Here is an 18923-nt window from a genome sequence, read left to right as displayed (position 1 = left end):
CCACGAAAAAGCACTAGCTCTATTGTCTCTGGGACAGTCACATCCCAAAGAAAAGACCGAAACAGTCTTAAAACGTAAGGCAAATGTTTTTTAATTAAAAAAAGGGAAAGTATACTTGGCTGGCGAGTTTTCATATTCTTGCAATTTCATCCAAAGAGATAAATTTCAGTCAAATATGTTGACCTTTAGAGTAAAATTTGTAATGAGTGTTGATTTACTCGCTTAGACAAAATGGTGTTTGTCGTAGTTTTGTGTCGTTTAAAAGCCATTTTTAAAAAAAACAAATCGTCTTGTTTCCCGACAGGACGCGAACGACACTAGAGGCGGACTCGCAACGATGAGCCACTTACCTGGCGACAAAGACGTTATCCGACGACACACGACGCAAAGCACGAATCATAGGTCGACGCAGCAGCTTTACCCTACCGATAAAAACCTCTACAAATCATGTCTAAAGTACCTGTCGCAGAGGGATGACGGCGTGAACAGCGTGCAGCAGTTCATGGCCCAGTTCGACCTGGACCTCGGCTCCATCGGCGCTGACTGGAAAGGGGACCTTATGTACACCATGACGCAACTGTCCTTCGATTACGGCGTCCACTCCTTGCTCGCTATGGACGGTACTTTCAGCCTCGTTGCTGACCCTGCTCGACCTTTTATCATGCGGGTAAGGAATGTCGTCTCATAGTGAGTTCCTCTATTGCGCCCCTGGTATGTACACGTACAAAAATCACGTACAGCATCGATCACTGTTAAGGCGAACACGCGAGCGCGTGACCGACAGAACTGTCTGCGCCACCTAGCACCAGTCGCAGGAATCGTTGCACATGCGCAGGATGTGCTCTGCGATGCACTCTTTTCGCCACGCGCGCCACGTCATGTATACGCTCGTTCGTTGACTGCTAGTCATGTTTTTGTCAGCTGAGCAGGTGCGTCCTGCATTTCAATGTCCAGCTGACTTGAAAAGTAGTGCGTAAATAGAAAAATACTGTAAAACAGTCTTCACATGCACTATTTATCAAAGAATACTGCAAAGAAGAAAATAACTGGAAATGCAGGGTGGATCGGCTTAGAAGATAACAATGCGGCTAGCAGACGACGAACGAGTGTATCCATGACGTGTTGCGTATGATGGAAGGAGTGCTTCGCAGAGCATATTCTGCGCATGTGCAATGATTCCAAGGATAGGCTGTCAGAAGGTGCTGATAGAGGCGTTAAGGGGCTTTACGTCGGCCACAGGGTCTCTTGTTCTCTGTACACATGTACTGGGGTTTCCGTGTCCTTAAAAATAATACAAGCAAAGGTCGACCTGCGCACTCGCAGCATTTAAGCACCACATTCAGGTTCAGCATTGAAGCTCAACGGGCTGCAGCATTACGGCGTGTGCTGAGACCTATCGTGCGGGAGCAGTGGCTTTTCTGTGCGTCAGCGCCGTTACAGTGTCTAGAAAAATACTGCCTAGTGTGCTGAGCGTGGGCGAGGAGATGGCTCCGTCGCTGATGACTGCGGATGGCGCCCGCTTAGTGCGCTGCGGCGCGAGTGGGTGCTGCAGCGCGGGTGGGTGGATCTGCGTTCAATCCGCTCACTCCGCAAGCGCTGCGAAGCTTTCAGTAGGCCGAGTCGCGCGAGGCCAACTGAAACAATTTTTTTCGTATTTCGGAGAGTTCTTTACAAAACGCTTTATTGTACAATACCTACGCGACTGCTTTCGCAGTACTCGCATTTACCGATATCAAATGAAGACAATGTCCTAACATACACCTCACCGTTGGCTGCCGCCCACAAAAAAACACATACGCAGACACACACACACGTACACACACACACGCGCGTACACACACACGCACACACACACATGCACACTCGTACACAGACACACGCACGTACACACACACACACGTACACACACACACACACACGTACACACACGCGCGCGCACGCACACACACACACACACACACACACGTACACACACACGTACACACACACACGCACACACATACACACGTACACACACGCACACACACATGCGCGCGCAAGCACGCACACACACACATACACACACACGTACACACACACACACGTACACACACGCACACGTACACAGACACACACACACGTACACACACGTACACACACACACACGTACACACACATGCGCACACACACGTGCACACAAACACACGCGCACACACACGCGCGCGCGCATACACACACACACACGTACACACACACACGCACGCACACACACACACGTACACACACACACACACGTACACACACGTACACACACACGTACACACACATACACGTACACACACGTACACACACACACACACTTTTTAGGTACAAAATGTGTTGGGTAATTTGCGAACACTGTAGGCACCGCATCGGGCTTCAGGCGCGGCTTCTCTCGGGCGATTTCATTCACAACACCGTTCACCGTAATATGAAAAGATCGTTCAATGCAGTCACTCTCAAAACGACCACCTTCGGCGTCAGCCTTCTTTCTGCCCTCTTGGTCCTGCTTTCCCACTCTGCAAGCCGTGCTGGGTCCGTCGGTGTGGTGAACAAAGATACACTTTCCTCGTTCGACTGATAACCGCTTCGACACAGAGGCACAAAACATGTCGTTTCTTTACATTCCCTTAGCCTTTAACACCTCAGTATGTTGCTGCTCACATTTGGCGAAATCAAACTTCACAATACGACAAATAACAGCTGTCAAACACTTATCTTACTCGCAGCGAGGCTCTGGCAGCAAATGGACTAGAAAACTTCTTCGCACAATCAGGCACCCACTCGACTCGCAGCGCTGCTTGCGGCAACTGAGCGGAGTCATCAATTGTCGGGCCATCCTCCCTCGTACAAAATGCGCGCGCTCAGCACACTAGGTAGTATTTTTCTAGACACTGTAGCGCCGTAACGATGGAGCCGAGTTGCAAACAGGGCAACGATAAACGCATGCCCACAAAGTAGCGCTCAGCTGGTCCCGCCGTCTGCCATGCCCTTCCTTCTTGAGGGCGTAACCGCATACCAGCACATTGCAGATGAGCCGCGTTTTACTGCTAATCTCATCAGTGTGGATGTGGGCGTATGTTTAAAGTTCTTTTCTTAATTTGTGGCCGCAACCCTAATCTTCAGAAAACGAAATACGACTATGATAATGATGATGATGATGTGTGGCGCTTTATGGCGCAAGGGCCAATTGATGGCCAAAGAGCGCCAGTTCAATGACTAGAGATGTGGGCTATGATATGTTGCGTGGCTGTATAGGGGCCTTAAAATTCCTCGCAGTAATGCGGGTAAAAACAGAAGTAATAAAATTATGACAGTGGCGTGGTATGTATAGCACAATTGGGTGACAAGGTGTTTTGATTATAAAAACACGCGTAAAAATATTTGGCACTAGCACAAGTGCCTCATCAGTGCCCTTGTGTCCAAGAGCCGCGAGGCAAATGCTTTTTAATGTAGCCACTGCAGCAGCAACCTCTCTTGAGAGGTCGCTCTACGCAATGCCTGGGTATAGGACATGGTAAGAGCGCACATCTCTTAAAGAAGCTAGCACCGATTTATGAGTGAACAGTGGTTCCCTACCGACGAACATTGCAGGGTGTGAAGGTATATATATGTTGTCGGTAGGGTAGTGGGAGTGTTGTTTTCTTAGAGTGTCGAATTGTTTACACTGGATTAAAATGTGAAGAACTGTTAGTGCTTCACCACATCTGTCACACAATGGTGGATCGCCACCGGACAAAAGATATCAGTGTGTCGTGTACGTGTGTCCTATCCTGAGCCTCGTTATTGCAACCTCTGTATGACGTGATTTTGATACTGGTGGCCAATGGCTTTGGTGTGGCCTAATAACGTGTAGTTTGTTTTGTGTGTGTCTATTCCACTTGCTCTGCCAGTAGTTTCTGAGCATTTGTTTGAGAGACGGCTTAAGATCAAGGGCCGGTATTGATATCGGTGTACTGGCAGTGCTTTCGTGGACGGATGCAGCAAGCTGATCCGCCATCGCGTTGCCTTGGATCTCACGGTGCCCTGGTACCCAGCACACAACATGTTGTCTGAGTGTGTAGAGTGTGCATAAAATGAAGTAAAGTGGGACGAGGACTATTTTTTTTTTGTTTTTTAAGAGTGTGCAGAGCTGTTACCACACTGAGGGAGTCCGTATAAATTACTGCTTTTTGTAGCTGTAGTTGTTTGATGTGTTTAGCGGCCACAAGTATCACATAAGCTTCCGCTGTGAAGATACTTGTGCCTGGATGTAGAGGGCCAGCATCCGAAACGGATGGGCTGACAGCAGCGTAGGACACAGAGGAGTTAGACTTGGAGGTATCTGTAAAGGACTCCGGACGTGTGTATTTGTGTTGAAGTTCCAGGAAGTATGTTCGGATATAAGCAAAGGGCGCGTGTTTTGTAATTTCTAGAAAAGACACATCGCATTCAAAAGTCTGCCATTGCCAAGGTGGTGGGTATGCTACAGGAGCCAATAAACCGTGTTCCAGTGACACACCAGTTTCCTCAGCTAGACCCGTGAGGCGAACTGAGTAAGGCGGCCTCATCGAAGGCCTGTTTTGAAACAGTATTGAGCTCGACAAATCATAAATAGTGAAGTATGAGGGGTGCTTCTTTTCTGCTTTCATCTTAAGAAAATATACAAAGGACACGTAAGTTCTCTGCAGATGAAGCGACCACTCATTTGACTCAACGTAAAGGTTTTCTACGGGGCTGGTGCGAAAAACACCCGTAGAAAGGTAGATGCCCAAACTGTGCGCGGGGTCCAGCATCTTCAAAGCACTTTGAGTCACAGACTGATAAACAACAGCCCCATATTCTAAGCGGGTGCGAATGAGCCTACTATACAGATTCATGAGATTGCCTGTAACTACCCTACGTAGTACATGACAACACTTTTAAAACATTTGTGGCTTTTAAACATTTCGTTTTTATATACTTGATGTGCGGTATGAAGGTTAGCTTGTGGTCCAGGATTATGCCTAAGAATTTATGCTCGGCATTAACAGACAGACGTTGACCATTCAGTTGAATGTCAGGTTCAGAGTGCATGCCTCTCTTTCGGAAGAACAAGACACACGTGCTTTTTTGTGGGTTCAGTCGGAATCCGTTTTCCTCTGCCCAATTGGAGACCTTGTTTAAACCTAACTGAACCTGCCGCTCACACATTGACAAGTTGCATGACTTAAAGCCAAGCTGGACGTCATCGACATATGTATAATAGAACATATTGCGGGGGATGGACAGGTGCAAGGAATTCGTTTTGATAATAAAAAGTGTACAAATAAGTACACACCTTGCGGTAGTCCCGTTTCTTGAACAAATGATTGGGAGAGAACACTACCCACACGGACACAGAATGCCCGATTGGACAAGTAACTCTCGATTATGGAAAACATTCTAGCGTACACACTCAGGTGAGACAAGTACCTTAATTTGCCAAAACGCCATGTTGTGTCGTAAGCCTTCTCGATATCGAGAAACACAGAGAGGAAGTGTTGTTTGTGGACGAAAGCGTCTCGGATCTCTGTCTCAATGCGCACTAGATGGTCGGTGGTTAATCTACCCTCTTTGAACCCACACTGGAATCGGTCGAGCAGATTGTGTGTTTCAAGGAACTGTAAAAGTCGACGGTTTATAATCTTTTCCAAAAGTTTACAAAAGCAGCTTGTAAGTGCAATGGGCCTACAACTCGAAAATAAGGAAGGGTCTTTGCCTGTTTCAAATTATGGATAACACTAGCCACTTTCCAGGAAGTAGGGATGGTGCCAGAAAGCCAGATAGCATTGGATAGAGAGAGTAAAGTTTTTCGCGTTTCGGGCGGCAGGTTTTTGAACATTCCATGCGTGACACGGTCGTAGCCTGGGTCAGAATTACTGCAAGAGTTTAGTGATGTTTGTAGCTCAGCTAAGTTGAAAGGTTGGTTGTATGCCTCGTATTTTGTGCACTTGTACTCTAGATTCTGCTTTTCCATTCTTGCTTTATATCTTTGGAAAGCTTTAGTATATTGTAAAGAGCTCGACACCTGCTTGTAGTGTGCACCGAGGAAGTTCGCCTGATCTTCCAGGCTGTCACCCTGTGTGTTTAGAAGTGGGAGTGAGTGTACTTGTCTTGCTGCTACCCTACCAACCATGCTCCAGGCTTTAGCCTCTTGTGTATATGATTTTATTCCTGATAAAATATTGAGCCAGCTTTCTCTTCTGGCCTGCCAACGCGTTCTCCTGCCTTGAGACTTTATTTTCTTGAAGCTGTCAAGATTTTCGGCTGTTGGTGAATTCCAGAGCAACCTCTATTTCTTGTTCTGCTCCTTTCTCGCATTCCGACACTCATTGTTCCGCCATGGGACGCGTCGCTTGCCCGGCATACCAGATGTTTGCTGTATGCACTTGGCTGCTGCATTAGTAAGAAAAGCTGTGAAGCACTGCACAGCTTCATCTATGTTTAACCTACATATGTCAGTCCAACATAAACGAGTTGTGTGGTGAAACTGTTCCCACCCTATCGGAAAAATTGCCATGGTGGATACTGGAAAACATGGTGGGCGTAGTGGAAATAATAGTGGGCATGGTGGAAATAATAGTGGGCATGGTGGAAATTATGATGGCTATGGTGGGACGTAGTGGAAAATATGGTGGTTATGCCGGGACATACTGGGTGGTATGGTGTACAGAAGATGGGTAAAGTGGAAATGATGGTGGAAAGCAGAGGCTAGATAGTGGGCAATATTGGGACACTCTGCCCACCATTGCGATAATGCTGGGAAGCCTTAGGCATATTGTGGGTGGTGCTTATTATGGTGGGCTACATGGTGTACCAAGCTGAGAAACTTTTCCCACCATTGCGATAATGCTGGGAAGCACTAAGCTGATGATGGGTGCTGCTTGTTATGGTGGGCCACATGGTGTGCCAGGCTGAGAAGCTCTGCCCACCATTGCGATAATGCTGGGAAGCAGTAAGCAGATGATGGGTGGGCTTATATTGGCGGGCAATTTATATAGTCTACCAAGCTCGGATCTGTACACTACATGTTCTACCACCATGATTTCCACCAAAGGTTAGGCCTACCCACCAAGCCCGTACAATTGTGTTATCCGTGCTTCCGGGTTTCAGAATACACGATTTCGACGATTAAGTATGACAATTAATACAGCACAGCCATGACATCAATTAACCTAAATGAAGCATTTTTCATTGTGTATGGTGTCCGCTCAAGAAGCAACAAATATCGATGCGACGCGATTAAAGCACTCCCAGAGAACGTAATTAAGTGTCTTCTCACCGACAGCCGCCGGTCGCACTCGCCGGCACTTCTCTAGTTTTTGTACGAGAACTCAGACGTGGCAATTCGTATGCTTGGTGAACCAATATGATAGCGTAATGTTTCCGGTACACTGCATTCGTTTTGGCCAAGCCGTTATGTAGTTGTTGCTTTAGCGAAAGAGCTACAGCATTGCGCTGGCGCGACCGCCCTCTACATTGCGCGAAAAGCATCCCAATACTCAATGAAATAAATTAGGCGGGCGTATCTATGGAATGAGCCTAGAATCGTCATAAAGCGTGAGCAGATCTCGCCCTTTAGAACGAGCGTGAAACGGATATTGAACTTGGCAGACTCCGCCGGTAAACTGTTGCTGCTCCCCCGTCCACTTGGTTTTTTTTTCTTAAAGTTGTGAATTATAAAAAAAAAATAGCACTAGTGCCATTAACATAGTGGCAATCGTTACAGGCCGCAGTTGCTTGTGTTTGATAAATGTGCAATTTTTAGTAGCAGGTTTAGATCTTGTCTATGTTGTGTACACGACAAACGTAACTTAAGTTGAATTGTAAGTTTGTATGTCAACTAAGTATTTAATACTCAATGGACACCATGTTGGTGTGGCGCAGTGGTTTTTCTGCACTGTTGGGAAGGAGTTTATTTTTGGGACGTATTACAAAGGACAATCAAAAAAGAGTTCCCGTTAGATCCTCATGGGATCAGGTATTTGGATATAGAGAATGATGATGGATTACCTTTCGATTTTATTATGATGACTGCCTTGCACAGTATATGGCGCTCTAGAATGGCTGGATTTCATTGTGACCCAGACAGAAGACCAGCAAGAGAGTATTTTAAAGAAAGCATCTCAAGATTACTCGAGGTAGTAAGAACAGATGATTGTGTACCTGTGTGGGTAGAAAGGGTAGAAGCCCTACTGACCATGAAGGAATTCTAGAACGTGATGTGTTATAGTAATGCTTGACGGGCCTAGTTATTTTCCAGTTTTTTGTATTGCTCAATGTGAATTGTAATATATTAAGCGTAGCAACCCGCATGTGAAGTTTACCGGCAATAAAGAAAAAAAAATGGTGTGGCGCAGTGGTTAGCGTCGTCGAATGAAAATCCGCAAGTTGCAGGTTCGATCCTTCGTGGCGCCTTGTTTTTTTTTTACGGGACGGGTGTTTTTTTATACTGTTTTTACAGAATTCTTTTTCATTTTTTGTGGCAGCTCGTCACGGTGATTCTGACGTCATTTCGCGCTCAAGTGTTGCCGGCACTGCAGCACCCACCATACCCACCATGCGCCATGGTGGGCGTTTCCCACCATTCACCCACTACAGTAATCCGCTATAATGGTGGGTGGTGGTTTACACCATGCCCACCATTCGGTTTTTTCCGATAGGGCAGTCCGCTTTGTTTGTCTGCCATCTGGCAACATATGGAGGACCTTGTTCTGGTGGTGTACTTAGAATGATCAGAAAGTGGTCACCGCCGAAAGGATTGTTGATCACTTTTCATTTTAGCAGGGGTACAAGTGAATGGGGCACAATGCTGAGATCTATGCTTGAGTAGGTTTTCTTGGAGAGGCTAAAGTATTTTGGCTCTTTCCTATTCAACAGATGCGCACCCGAAGAAAAAAGGAACTGTTCGATTAGGCGACCTCGTGAATCGCAGCGAGAGTTATGTGCATTCAGGTCCCCAAGGACCATATAAGGTTCTGGTAGTTCATGTATCAGTCACTGAAATTCGTGTTTTTCGAGACGGTACTGTGGAGGTATGTAAAGAGAGTAGATGGTGACAAGTTTGTTCAGAAGAACTGCTCAAACAGCCACTGCCTCAAGAGATGTTTGTAGCGGTAGCTGTGTACATGCTACGCCCTGATCAACTATAATGGCCACACCACCAGATGACGCTACAGCGTCATTGCGGTCCTGTCTGAGTATCACATAATGACGTAGAAAATTTGTGTTTCTGAAATTTAGGTGTGTCTCTTGTACACACAGCACTTTTGGGAATGTTTGTGTAAGAGTTCCTGGATATCGTCGAGGTTTCTAAGCAGTCTTCTGACGTTTCATTGTATGATTTGTGTATTCATTTTGAGTGTAAATGAGTGCTGTTTCTACTAAAGAAGTATTGCGTCAAGCCAAGTGGCCTTGTCAGGCCCCGTAATGATCGTTTTTGATTTTCTGGCGCGCTCCAAAGAGCCGCACTTGTCCTTCGGCACCGAAGACACCGTTGGACTTGCTGTTGTGTCCATCACCTCGGACAAGGTGCTGGATGCCCGCTCGCGGTTCACGCGTGCAGGCACGGAGGTCTTAGGGCTATCTGTGGAGACAGAATGCCCTGGGGCTACAGGCCCTGAAGCCGGCAAACCTTTTGGTGGCAGAAGAGCCTGTGCCGGCAAGCCTTTTGGTGGCAGAAGAGCCTGTGCTACTTCCGTTGAGAGGGTGAATGGCGCTGACGCTCGTCCACTTTGTGTGGTACGTGCGGGCGCCGCGGATTTTTGTGGCACTGCCCGCTTTCGTGCCACCTCCGCGAACGAAGGACCCTGCATTAGTAGACGCTTGCGCGCCTCCCTAAGCGAGATGTTTTCATTTACTTTCAGTATAAGTACTTATTTTTCATGTTTCCATGTAGGGCATGTTCAAGAGTAATCGGGGTGTCCACCATCGCAGTTCGCGCAGCGGGTAGTGTTTCTTCACATTTGTCTGTGGCATGTTCGTGCGAACGACACTTTGCACAGGTTTTACGGCCGCGGCAGCTCTGAGAACCATTACCAAATCGCTGGCACTTAAAACAACGTCGGGGTTTGGGGAAGTAGGGTCGGACCTTTAACTTCAAGTAGCCTGTTTCGATATATTCTGGAAGTGTGCTTGTGCAAAATGTAATAATGTGGTACTTTGTTGGGGTTTCTTTGTTTTTACGCCTAATCTTAATTCTCTGTACATGCGTTACATGCTGTTCGTTCCAGCCCTCGAGGAGCTCACTCTCTGTCAGGTTAATTACGTCTTGATCAGACACTACGCCTCGGGAACTGTTCAGGGAGTAGTGTGGTGTGATAGAGACAGGTGTTGTTCCAAAAGAGGCGAGTTTTGTCAGGTTTTCATACTGGGTCTTGGTTTGCACTTCAAGAAGAAGGTCCCCACTAGCCATACGTGTAGCCTGATATCCTGGACCAAAGATATTGGTGAGCCATTTGGAAACGACAAACGGAGAGATGGTTCTTGCGTTTCACAGTGCATCACATGGAAGCGCGGGAAAATTTCTTTCGTCTTTAAAAATACATTCAGTGTTGCTTCGGTGCGCCCCTCTCTTAGGAGGAGGGCGATCAGACAGTTTATGAAATGAAAAAAAAGGCTATAAAGTATATATAAATTCGGGAGCCATGCTAGCCGCCCACCATCGAGCCCAACATGGCGACGCGGCAGCACACTTCTAAAGGCATGCCAGCGCCAGCAGTACAAAGCCACAATATTCCAATAATATGTAACCAAGAGAGGGCACATACACAAGATTAACCCTTGCCGCCTGGAAGATGGAAATAACCAGAAGTGAGGAGATGACAGGAAAGATTGGAAGAGAGAAAAGACGAAGATCAGGAGGGAGAGAGAGACAGGAAAAGGCGATTGCCGATTTCCCCTGGGTGGCTCGGCTCAGGGGTGCCGTCTACGTGAAGCCGGGGCCAAAGGAGCGTGTTGCCTCTGCTAGGGGGCCTTAAAGGTCCAATCACCCGGCGTGGGCTCAACCCCAGGATCCCCTTTTCCCCGCACACAGCAAAGCCATGCACGGCTGGGCGTGGAAAAGAGTCGAACCCCCCCCCCCCCCCCCATTAGCTCGGGTCCGTGGTGTCGGTACACATCAAATGCCTGCTTGTACAGACATCCATGTGGGGGGAAAACGAAATATGACCGAAACTCGCCTGCTCGGGCTATTGTTTCTCTGAAGTGCACTAATAACTAGAAGTCGATGAGCCCAGCTGAGCGTGATTTTTGAGCATGCGCTTACCTTCGCCCTTTTCGCACTCGGCTCCGTCATACGGCGCTGACTCTTACAAGTCACCGCTCCTGCACGATATTTAAAGATTTGGGTGGCTGTATATAGTTGTGTAATTGTTGCGATGCTTGGCCACAAAAGTTGCACTGAGCAAGTGGGTGAGGCTTATTTGAATCAAACTCATCTGTATACGTATCAATGAAGTAATTGAAAGTAACCTGTTTCTAGAGTTATGTTGCATGCAATATTCACAAGTAGGGTGGCGGAGAGGAGAATCTGCGAAATCCTGCGAACGTTAGAGCTATTATTAATTGCGATTGCTCCTAAATTTCTTGAGAGCAGATGGAATGCCAAAACAGCGCGTTCACTGAGAACGCATTGTCTAGATAGATTGCAAATAAAGAGCAGGCATAAGCTTCGCAGGCCTATCATAAGTCTACTGACGCTTCCCTGTTACAGTGTATGCGAACAAATGCACGTCACCGAGAATATTCCTGCCGCTTAAATCGAGCATTAGTAGCAGTAATAATAATGGCGAATAAACGTGTGCATTTTGTGTGCGTCTGTAATTTATTAAATGCACATATGCATCAGATAAACATCGTTATGGTCGTGGAGAAGCCGGCATTATGTTAAAAATAATGCATAAACTAATAATGTTTTTTCTCAGCTGGGAGCAAGACATTGCGAAGGAAGTGTTTTGACCTAACAAAATAGGGTGTTGCCAGTCATACCATTCCCGATGCGCAATTTCTTGTCCAGTTCGTGCTCCGTTTTATGTTGTCTTCTTTTTTCAAACGTGGCACGACTGTTATTGCAGCGTTGTGATGCGGATTTTTCCGCGCATGTAAATTCTCTGAACATCAATCGCTGTCTTTCTTTTTCTTCTGGCATGTGTGCGGTGGTATGGCAACAATCCGAGAGCTGCAGAGTGACATCTCAGAGCACGCCGTAGTATAAAACGTGATCGTGCTTCAAGGTTGAATATGTATACGCTCATTTGTGAGAAAAGAAAAAGTCTGTTTCACTGAGGGGGTGAAACTGTGACTTGACAGGCCATAGCCCCCTTGTGCGCGATATTAAACGATCGGCGTACTGCTATAGACTCGCCTCGCGAGAGATGCCTTCTCTCCTACATCTCTTGCTTCACAACAATGTTCCGTCATATCAAAGGCACTAACAGCATCTCTGCAGCTGTTAACCTCAGAGCCGCATATAATCGACGTCGGCCTGCTCGCCATGCACCAACGCGATGACGCCTAGCAAACGCTCTGAAAATTTGCCAACGTGTCTGCCACTGAAGGTCGTAGTTTTTGACTTGATAAGGCGCAACGGTAAACTGTTGCTTCTAGGGGCAGACCTTGACCTTTAATGCCGAAATCATTTCGTAGACGCTGGTTCAATGCTGTACACAGTGTTGAATGGAACAGTTCACGCAACCTAAGCCTATTTCTAGTCGTTACGCTTCACTTCGGATAAGCGCAAAAGCTTGCGTCTGGGTGAAATGTTTGCCGTGTCAACGCTTCACGATGCAGCATTATTCCTTCCCTCCTTAAATATGTTTTTTTTTTCAACGGATGCGCGTTTCGACGCCGTGCATCGGGACCTCGCCGGCCCTCTCACACCATTTAAGGGCTTTATCAATGAACTCGCATGCATCGACGGCTACACACAGTGGCGAGAAACTGCATCCATCCCTGAGATACTAGCGCCCACAGCTGCAGCAGCCTTCGTGTCTACATAGATATCGAAGTTCGACTGCCCATCTACTATGGTCACCAATTCCGGTAGCGAACTCCTGCTAGGAACGACAAGCCTGTTATCACCCTCAGACAGATGGGCTAGATGAGTGTTTTCACATCCTTGTTAATTCCTCCCTCCTATCCCGTAGATCACCGGAGAAGTGGGGTGCTCGTATATGTCACGCGCCTTGCTTGGCAATACAGCTGCCATTAAAGAAATGCAACGTACCTGGGTCTCTCATGCGCGGAGTTGGCCCATGACAGGTAACTACGCTTGCCATGCGACTTTTTCGATACCCGCACAAAAAATACATGTGCCACTGACCGGACGCGAAATTTCTGAATTACAACACATCTTAAAGCAGATAAGCTCCGTGCCTGCACGCTCACACGAATCGAAATCTCCGCACGTGTTGCCACGGCTCATCTCTGTAGCTACACACGTTTGCGTGTGCAACTGTGCTGTATTACAAGAATAATCAGAGCCGACACATAACATAAAGCGCATTTATTATTTGGGCGAAAAAACAAAATAGAAATGTATTCAGTCGTATTGTCTTGAACAATACGACTGAATGTCGTATTGTTCGAGACAATACGAAATTCAGTCGAAATGTCGTATTGTCTTGAACGACAATAAATGTAGTTTTTGCACTGTGCGCGTGATGCATGCTTGAAAGCCATTGAAGACCTGTTGGGCGGAGACTGTAAAGAGTACTTATCTCAAAAGCGATAATTACGGCGTGCCTTCATGAATGATGTTTTGTATGGCTGACTTTATCTGTTCCCTCTGTATGAAGTTAAAATCTTGCATGACATATACCATAATTTTTTTCGCAAGGCTTGCTTTTCGGTAAATATTTTGAAAATTCAGCAGTAATAAACAACTCGATAGTTACAACATACATGATTAATTTACACTCATATTTGCTCGAATCATTCGCTGTAAATATTGCTTCTGTTAGGTTCGAATAAACCGTGGCACTTAGCACTTGCAAACAGTAATGAATGATTAATAAGCAGTAAAATGCAAGATATTCCTTCTTTTCTACATTTCTTTAAGAGAACTGAGCTTCAAGAGCAAAATAAATTCTTTTAACACTGCGTCAGTCATATGTGACACGGTGAAGTTCACTCCTTGTTCACTTCAGGGCGACAAAAGTGATTGTTGGTGTTTACAGTACTGAACGATTCCTGGGCTGCGGTCGCGGAGCTTCACAACATGTTGTCGCCCCGTCACTGCACCGAAACTACGAAAGCCGGTGTGCACTATATCGCCAAATGAATACGCAAGAGGACTATTCCCTATTATTGATTTAAAAGTGTAGGATCAAGAATAAAAACTTTCTACGTATTGAATTTCCAACTCATAAACACAAAAATCATCAATTATCTAAGTGGTGGAAAAATGTGACATTTGAAGTCTGAATTTGTATTTGGACATTTGTGATGTGCAGATGGAGATCAGCAGCTCTGCCTCAGAATTCTTCGCAAGATGGCAGAAGGTTAGTGAGGAGAACTGGAAGCCCTACTACAAAGCCTGCTTGGAAGCCTATGGATTGAATGTGAAAGACAACGAAGTTGAACAACTGGTAGCTGATCTGATTGCGCAAGACATGAAAAGTAAGCACAACAACTTAATATCACTGGTAGCGTAACCATATTATAGTTTTCAAGTAATTTATTTACTGACTTCCATGCCATTGATTGATATGTGGGGTTTAACGCCCCAAAACCACCATATGATTATGAGAGACGCCGTAGTGGAGGGCTCCGGAAATTTCGACCACCTGGGGTTCTTTAACGTGCACCCAAATCTGAGCACACGGGCCTACAACATTTCCGCGTCCATCGGAAATGCAGCCACCGCAGCCGAGATTCCAACCCGCGAACTGCGGGTCAGCAGCCGAGTACCTCAGCCACTAGACCACCGCGGCGGGGCGACTTCCACGCCAATAAAGCAATAACGTCATTTTTTTTACAATATACAATCAGACAGGTTGTAAAACGCAGCATCAAGATGCAAACAGAAAAATAGTTGCCTTCTGGTATCCAACACGATAGGTAGTTAATGCGCGATTTGCGTGGAGGGGAGAGGTGTCGTAATAAATATTATTATTTGTTAACGTTTAACTTCCGGGAATCACGATAAGTGTAAAAGGAACGCCGTCGAGAAGGGCTCCGGAAATGTCGATGGCGATGGGGGGGGATTGTTTAGCCATACTTAATACTTTTTTTCGTGCGTGTGTTTCTTACACGTGTGCACACATGCAAAACTTTAAAATTTCGGGGCTATGTTGTTGTGGCACAGAAGCTTGTTGATCGCTTTAAAATAGCAGCTATACGCAATGTTGTCGGCAGGATCTTGTCTTGAGGGGCGGGAGGGGGATTGGGGTACAAACTTGTGTTGCATCGTGTTGATGTTTGAGTGGGGGACTATTGTTGGCGTGGCTTGAGGGCGGCAGCTCCCCTTTTGCAACCCCAACCGGCAGTCGTGGCCACGCGACGCCTCTATGAAGCTGCAACCAGTAATTTCTTTTGGCCATTTGAAACAGCATAGACTACCCCGGTAACGGGAAGTACAAAGGTACTTCAAAACCTCAGAGTACATTTTTAAATACTCAAGTAAGAATCGCGGTCTTCATCTACACAAAGAAAAACTGGGCCTGGTATTATGAAAACACGCTACGCGAAAGTATGACAAGCACAGAGAGATGTTTTATAAAAGGTTATAACTTTTTAGCCATCCAGAGCTGGTGAGAAGGCCAGTTCCAAATAAGTTGCGATTGATTAGTGGCGTATGAGAAAGGAACGAACAGGATTGTATTCAATTGCGGATTTCGTGGAAACTAAAACGAAAACGCTTGGTCTTTTATTGACGAACAAATCTTTCTCGTACATGTAAGAATTAACCGGTAACGCTTTTTTCTTTTTCTGGAAAACATTCTGCAACCATCACATTCCCATTTGGGCTTGCCAACGTGGGGCTGCTTGGTAATATGTAGGGTTTTACGTCCTGAAGCCATGATATGATTATGAGCATAGAGTTTGCTATATATCCACTAGACCGAACTCTAAAACTAGTGTCTATGAGAGCTGCAATGAATGCCGCTTAAGCGAGCATGAGAATGATTTGTAGTACAAGGATTTGTCTAATCTTCGTACTTCTGGCTCCGTTTGTGTTCGTTTAAAATGAAGCAGTCCGGTCACGAAACAAAAATCAGCGAATGTTCGGCGGTTGTGCTTGACGACCTTAATCCTCTTGGCTTACCATTTCAAACTGGGTCACAAAGCTCAAGCTTCAGGTTTTTTTTTTTCAAGGCAAAGCCGAAACACAGCAATATACGTAGCCACAGGTGCGATTCACCGCTTGAAAGTACAAAGGCTAGGCATATCAGTGTTCTACCTATCATTTCCATGGTCGCTGAATGATTGTAGTTTCAGAGTCCCCTCTAGTTCATTTTAGGAAATTCTGTGATTATGAGGGAAGCCGCATTTGGGTAAGGGAAGGGGGTGCTTCGAAAATTTCGACCATTCTTATCGTGCACTGTTGTCGTGCACTGACATCGCTCAGTACACGGGCCTCTAGCACTCCGTCTTCACGAACTTCGAGTCAGCAAAGAAGTGTACGAGATATTTCTGTGGGGTATTGAAGACGGCAGTGAAACCGCACATGTGAGTACCAAGAAGTCTTGTGGTGTATGTGTACTTGTTGCTCGTATGCTGATGATTTGACGGAGTTTAGAGTAAGCTGATGGCCGCACAGTTACTGTAGGAACTGTCTTTTTTTGCTGAATTGTTTAGCTGTTGCCGGACTGACTGCGCTAATGAACGCATTGTGATCTCAGTCGCAGATGCTTACCAGGATGTACTAAGCCAAGTGCAGCAGGATTGGGAACTTGTTTCCATCGATGTCATCGCAGGGAAGATCCATGTCTCACCAGGTTGGTACATGTGGTTTTGTCTCATACCTGACATGCTTCTTTTTATCACACGCCAGTTAATGAACCCTCGAAATACAAACAGGCACAGAAGGTAATATATATAGCATGTGTTTAGGTGCTATATTTTGCCTTGTTTCTAGCAAAACTCCTTACAGCAAGTCGTTAGGTTGAACACATTATTACCGCAGAAATAATGGGCAGTTTGCATGGAGAAGGTCTTTGTACACAGATTAGCATTAGAATTAAAACCTCACAGATCTATGCCTGAGTCATCAGCCAAATATTGCGCGAAAGACTGCGTCGTATTGTAGCTCGATGTTTCTTGGGTGATGCAGTCACCGTATTTAGGATATGGTGGGCGCACTGTAATAGTATTACACAAAAGCTAAGCGATTCCTTTATTGGCGTTTGCCTAGCTTTAAACCCAAATGATAGACCATCCAATATTATGGCTGTATCGAGAAACATTAGTGCGTAATGTAGTCGTGTTTTATCGTTTAAAGGCCCTCATAGCTTAAATTATAGAAGTTCTGCCAACATATTGTGCCATTTTTCATTCACGACCTGAAGTTTGAAGCCTTCTTTCATGCGCTGGATACTCACTGTAGGAATACGAGGGACTTTTAGTACAGTGTCATTGGCGTGTATGTGAACTTGCACGGCAAGTACAAGTGCATGTTGGGAAACATATCCACAAACTCACGCTAAAAAGTTAACAAAAATACTTGAGCACATTTACTTGTCGTCCTACATCTTTCGCACCTTTTTAATCTGTATCGTGCGTGAATTTTGTACATTCAGGAATATGAAGTAGTATTTAAAAGTTTCTAGCGTCTTTCACAGGAAGAATAATATTCTCAGTCGCATGCTGCTTTGACAAAGGCGGCTGTAGAGCACAAAATGTTCTTATGACTAATGTATTGTTCTCCTCTACAATAAGAGAGATGTATCAATGAAAGAAAAAGGCTCTACTAGGTTAAGGAAGTTTTCAGTCCATGGCGGCTCTGCTGAATTTCTTCATGCTTTGTGAACATGGAATACTGATCATGTTGGTTACCGCATTACCAACGTTTTATATTCGCACTGATGTATCCAGCAGAGCGTTTTGAATGAAAAAGTGAATGGCAGTACCATCGTACCCAAGACCGCGATAAACACACGAATACGAGTAGTAGGCCTAGCACAGCGCTGAGTTTCAACTCAATTTTTTTTTTTAAAACTGTGACGTATATAGACATAAAAAGAAGAACTCGTGACTGAACACGCCCTTTGCCATTCAACACAAACACACATTTGCAAAAACTAATGGGCGTTTTCCAGGCAAGAAATAGGCACATAGAGAGGAATAAGTGTAGAACCGATCAGCAGCAAGGTGCAGATATTGGCTGGCGCGTTCTTCATCAGAAACAAGGGTGTTTGTTGATTGTACATTTAAACGGTCCGTTTGTCTACTGAATCGCGAGGTGCGCAACCCGAACGATTCCTCCGACGTCACCCAATTTTTTCCTGCGCATGTATGCAGTGATTTTAGTTGTGTTCAATTTTGTTTCATTAAACTTCAGTTGTCAGACAGTGCTGGCGCTGTCCTATTGTGCTCCGTCCTTTTGCACTGCTTTTGTACAAGAATAGATCAGCAATGCTGTATGAAACATGCTCTGAAGCTTGTTGCTTGCATGCAGAAAGTTATACATTCAATTCCTTTTTCATGCGCTCGTCAGTACACGCGTCAGATTGGGTGGCGGGTGAATATTTGATTGAGGAACACCGCAGTTTTTTTTTAAAGGCTTTGGGCATTCGCATCTGTCTGTGCATTTCGCAAGTGAGAGTCACCCACTTTTTAAATAAAACGAACGTGTTTCTCAGGCACAAATACAATGTAGCAAGCAAGATTATGGAGGCATTTTTTTATAATTAAGAAAGGGTATCAGCGTGTCAGCCAGCCGTCCATTACCTTACTATATCGTT

The 18923-nt window shown here is 45.6% G+C and overlaps 1 protein-coding gene across 1 annotated transcript in view; it reads left to right on the top strand.

The window, feature by feature from the left end:
- Window positions 1–309: 309 nt before the first annotated feature.
- The window catches only part of LOC142786412 (uncharacterized), a 40446-nt gene continuing 21832 nt past the window's right edge, over window positions 310–18923 (top strand). The window contains exons 1-3 of the mRNA XM_075884097.1: window positions 310–667; window positions 14472–14637; window positions 16863–16958. Coding sequence (XP_075740212.1) covers window positions 338–667; window positions 14472–14637; window positions 16863–16958 — 592 coding nt within the window. The 5' untranslated portion in view covers window positions 310–337. The remainder of the gene's footprint in view (window positions 668–14471; window positions 14638–16862; window positions 16959–18923) is intronic.

The sequence above is a fragment of the Rhipicephalus microplus genome, unplaced genomic scaffold, assembly GCF_043290135.1.
Source record: "Rhipicephalus microplus isolate Deutch F79 unplaced genomic scaffold, USDA_Rmic scaffold_23, whole genome shotgun sequence".
NCBI classification, from domain to species: Eukaryota; Metazoa; Arthropoda; class Arachnida; order Ixodida; family Ixodidae; genus Rhipicephalus; species Rhipicephalus microplus.
This window is presented reverse-complemented; position numbering and strand designations above follow the sequence as displayed.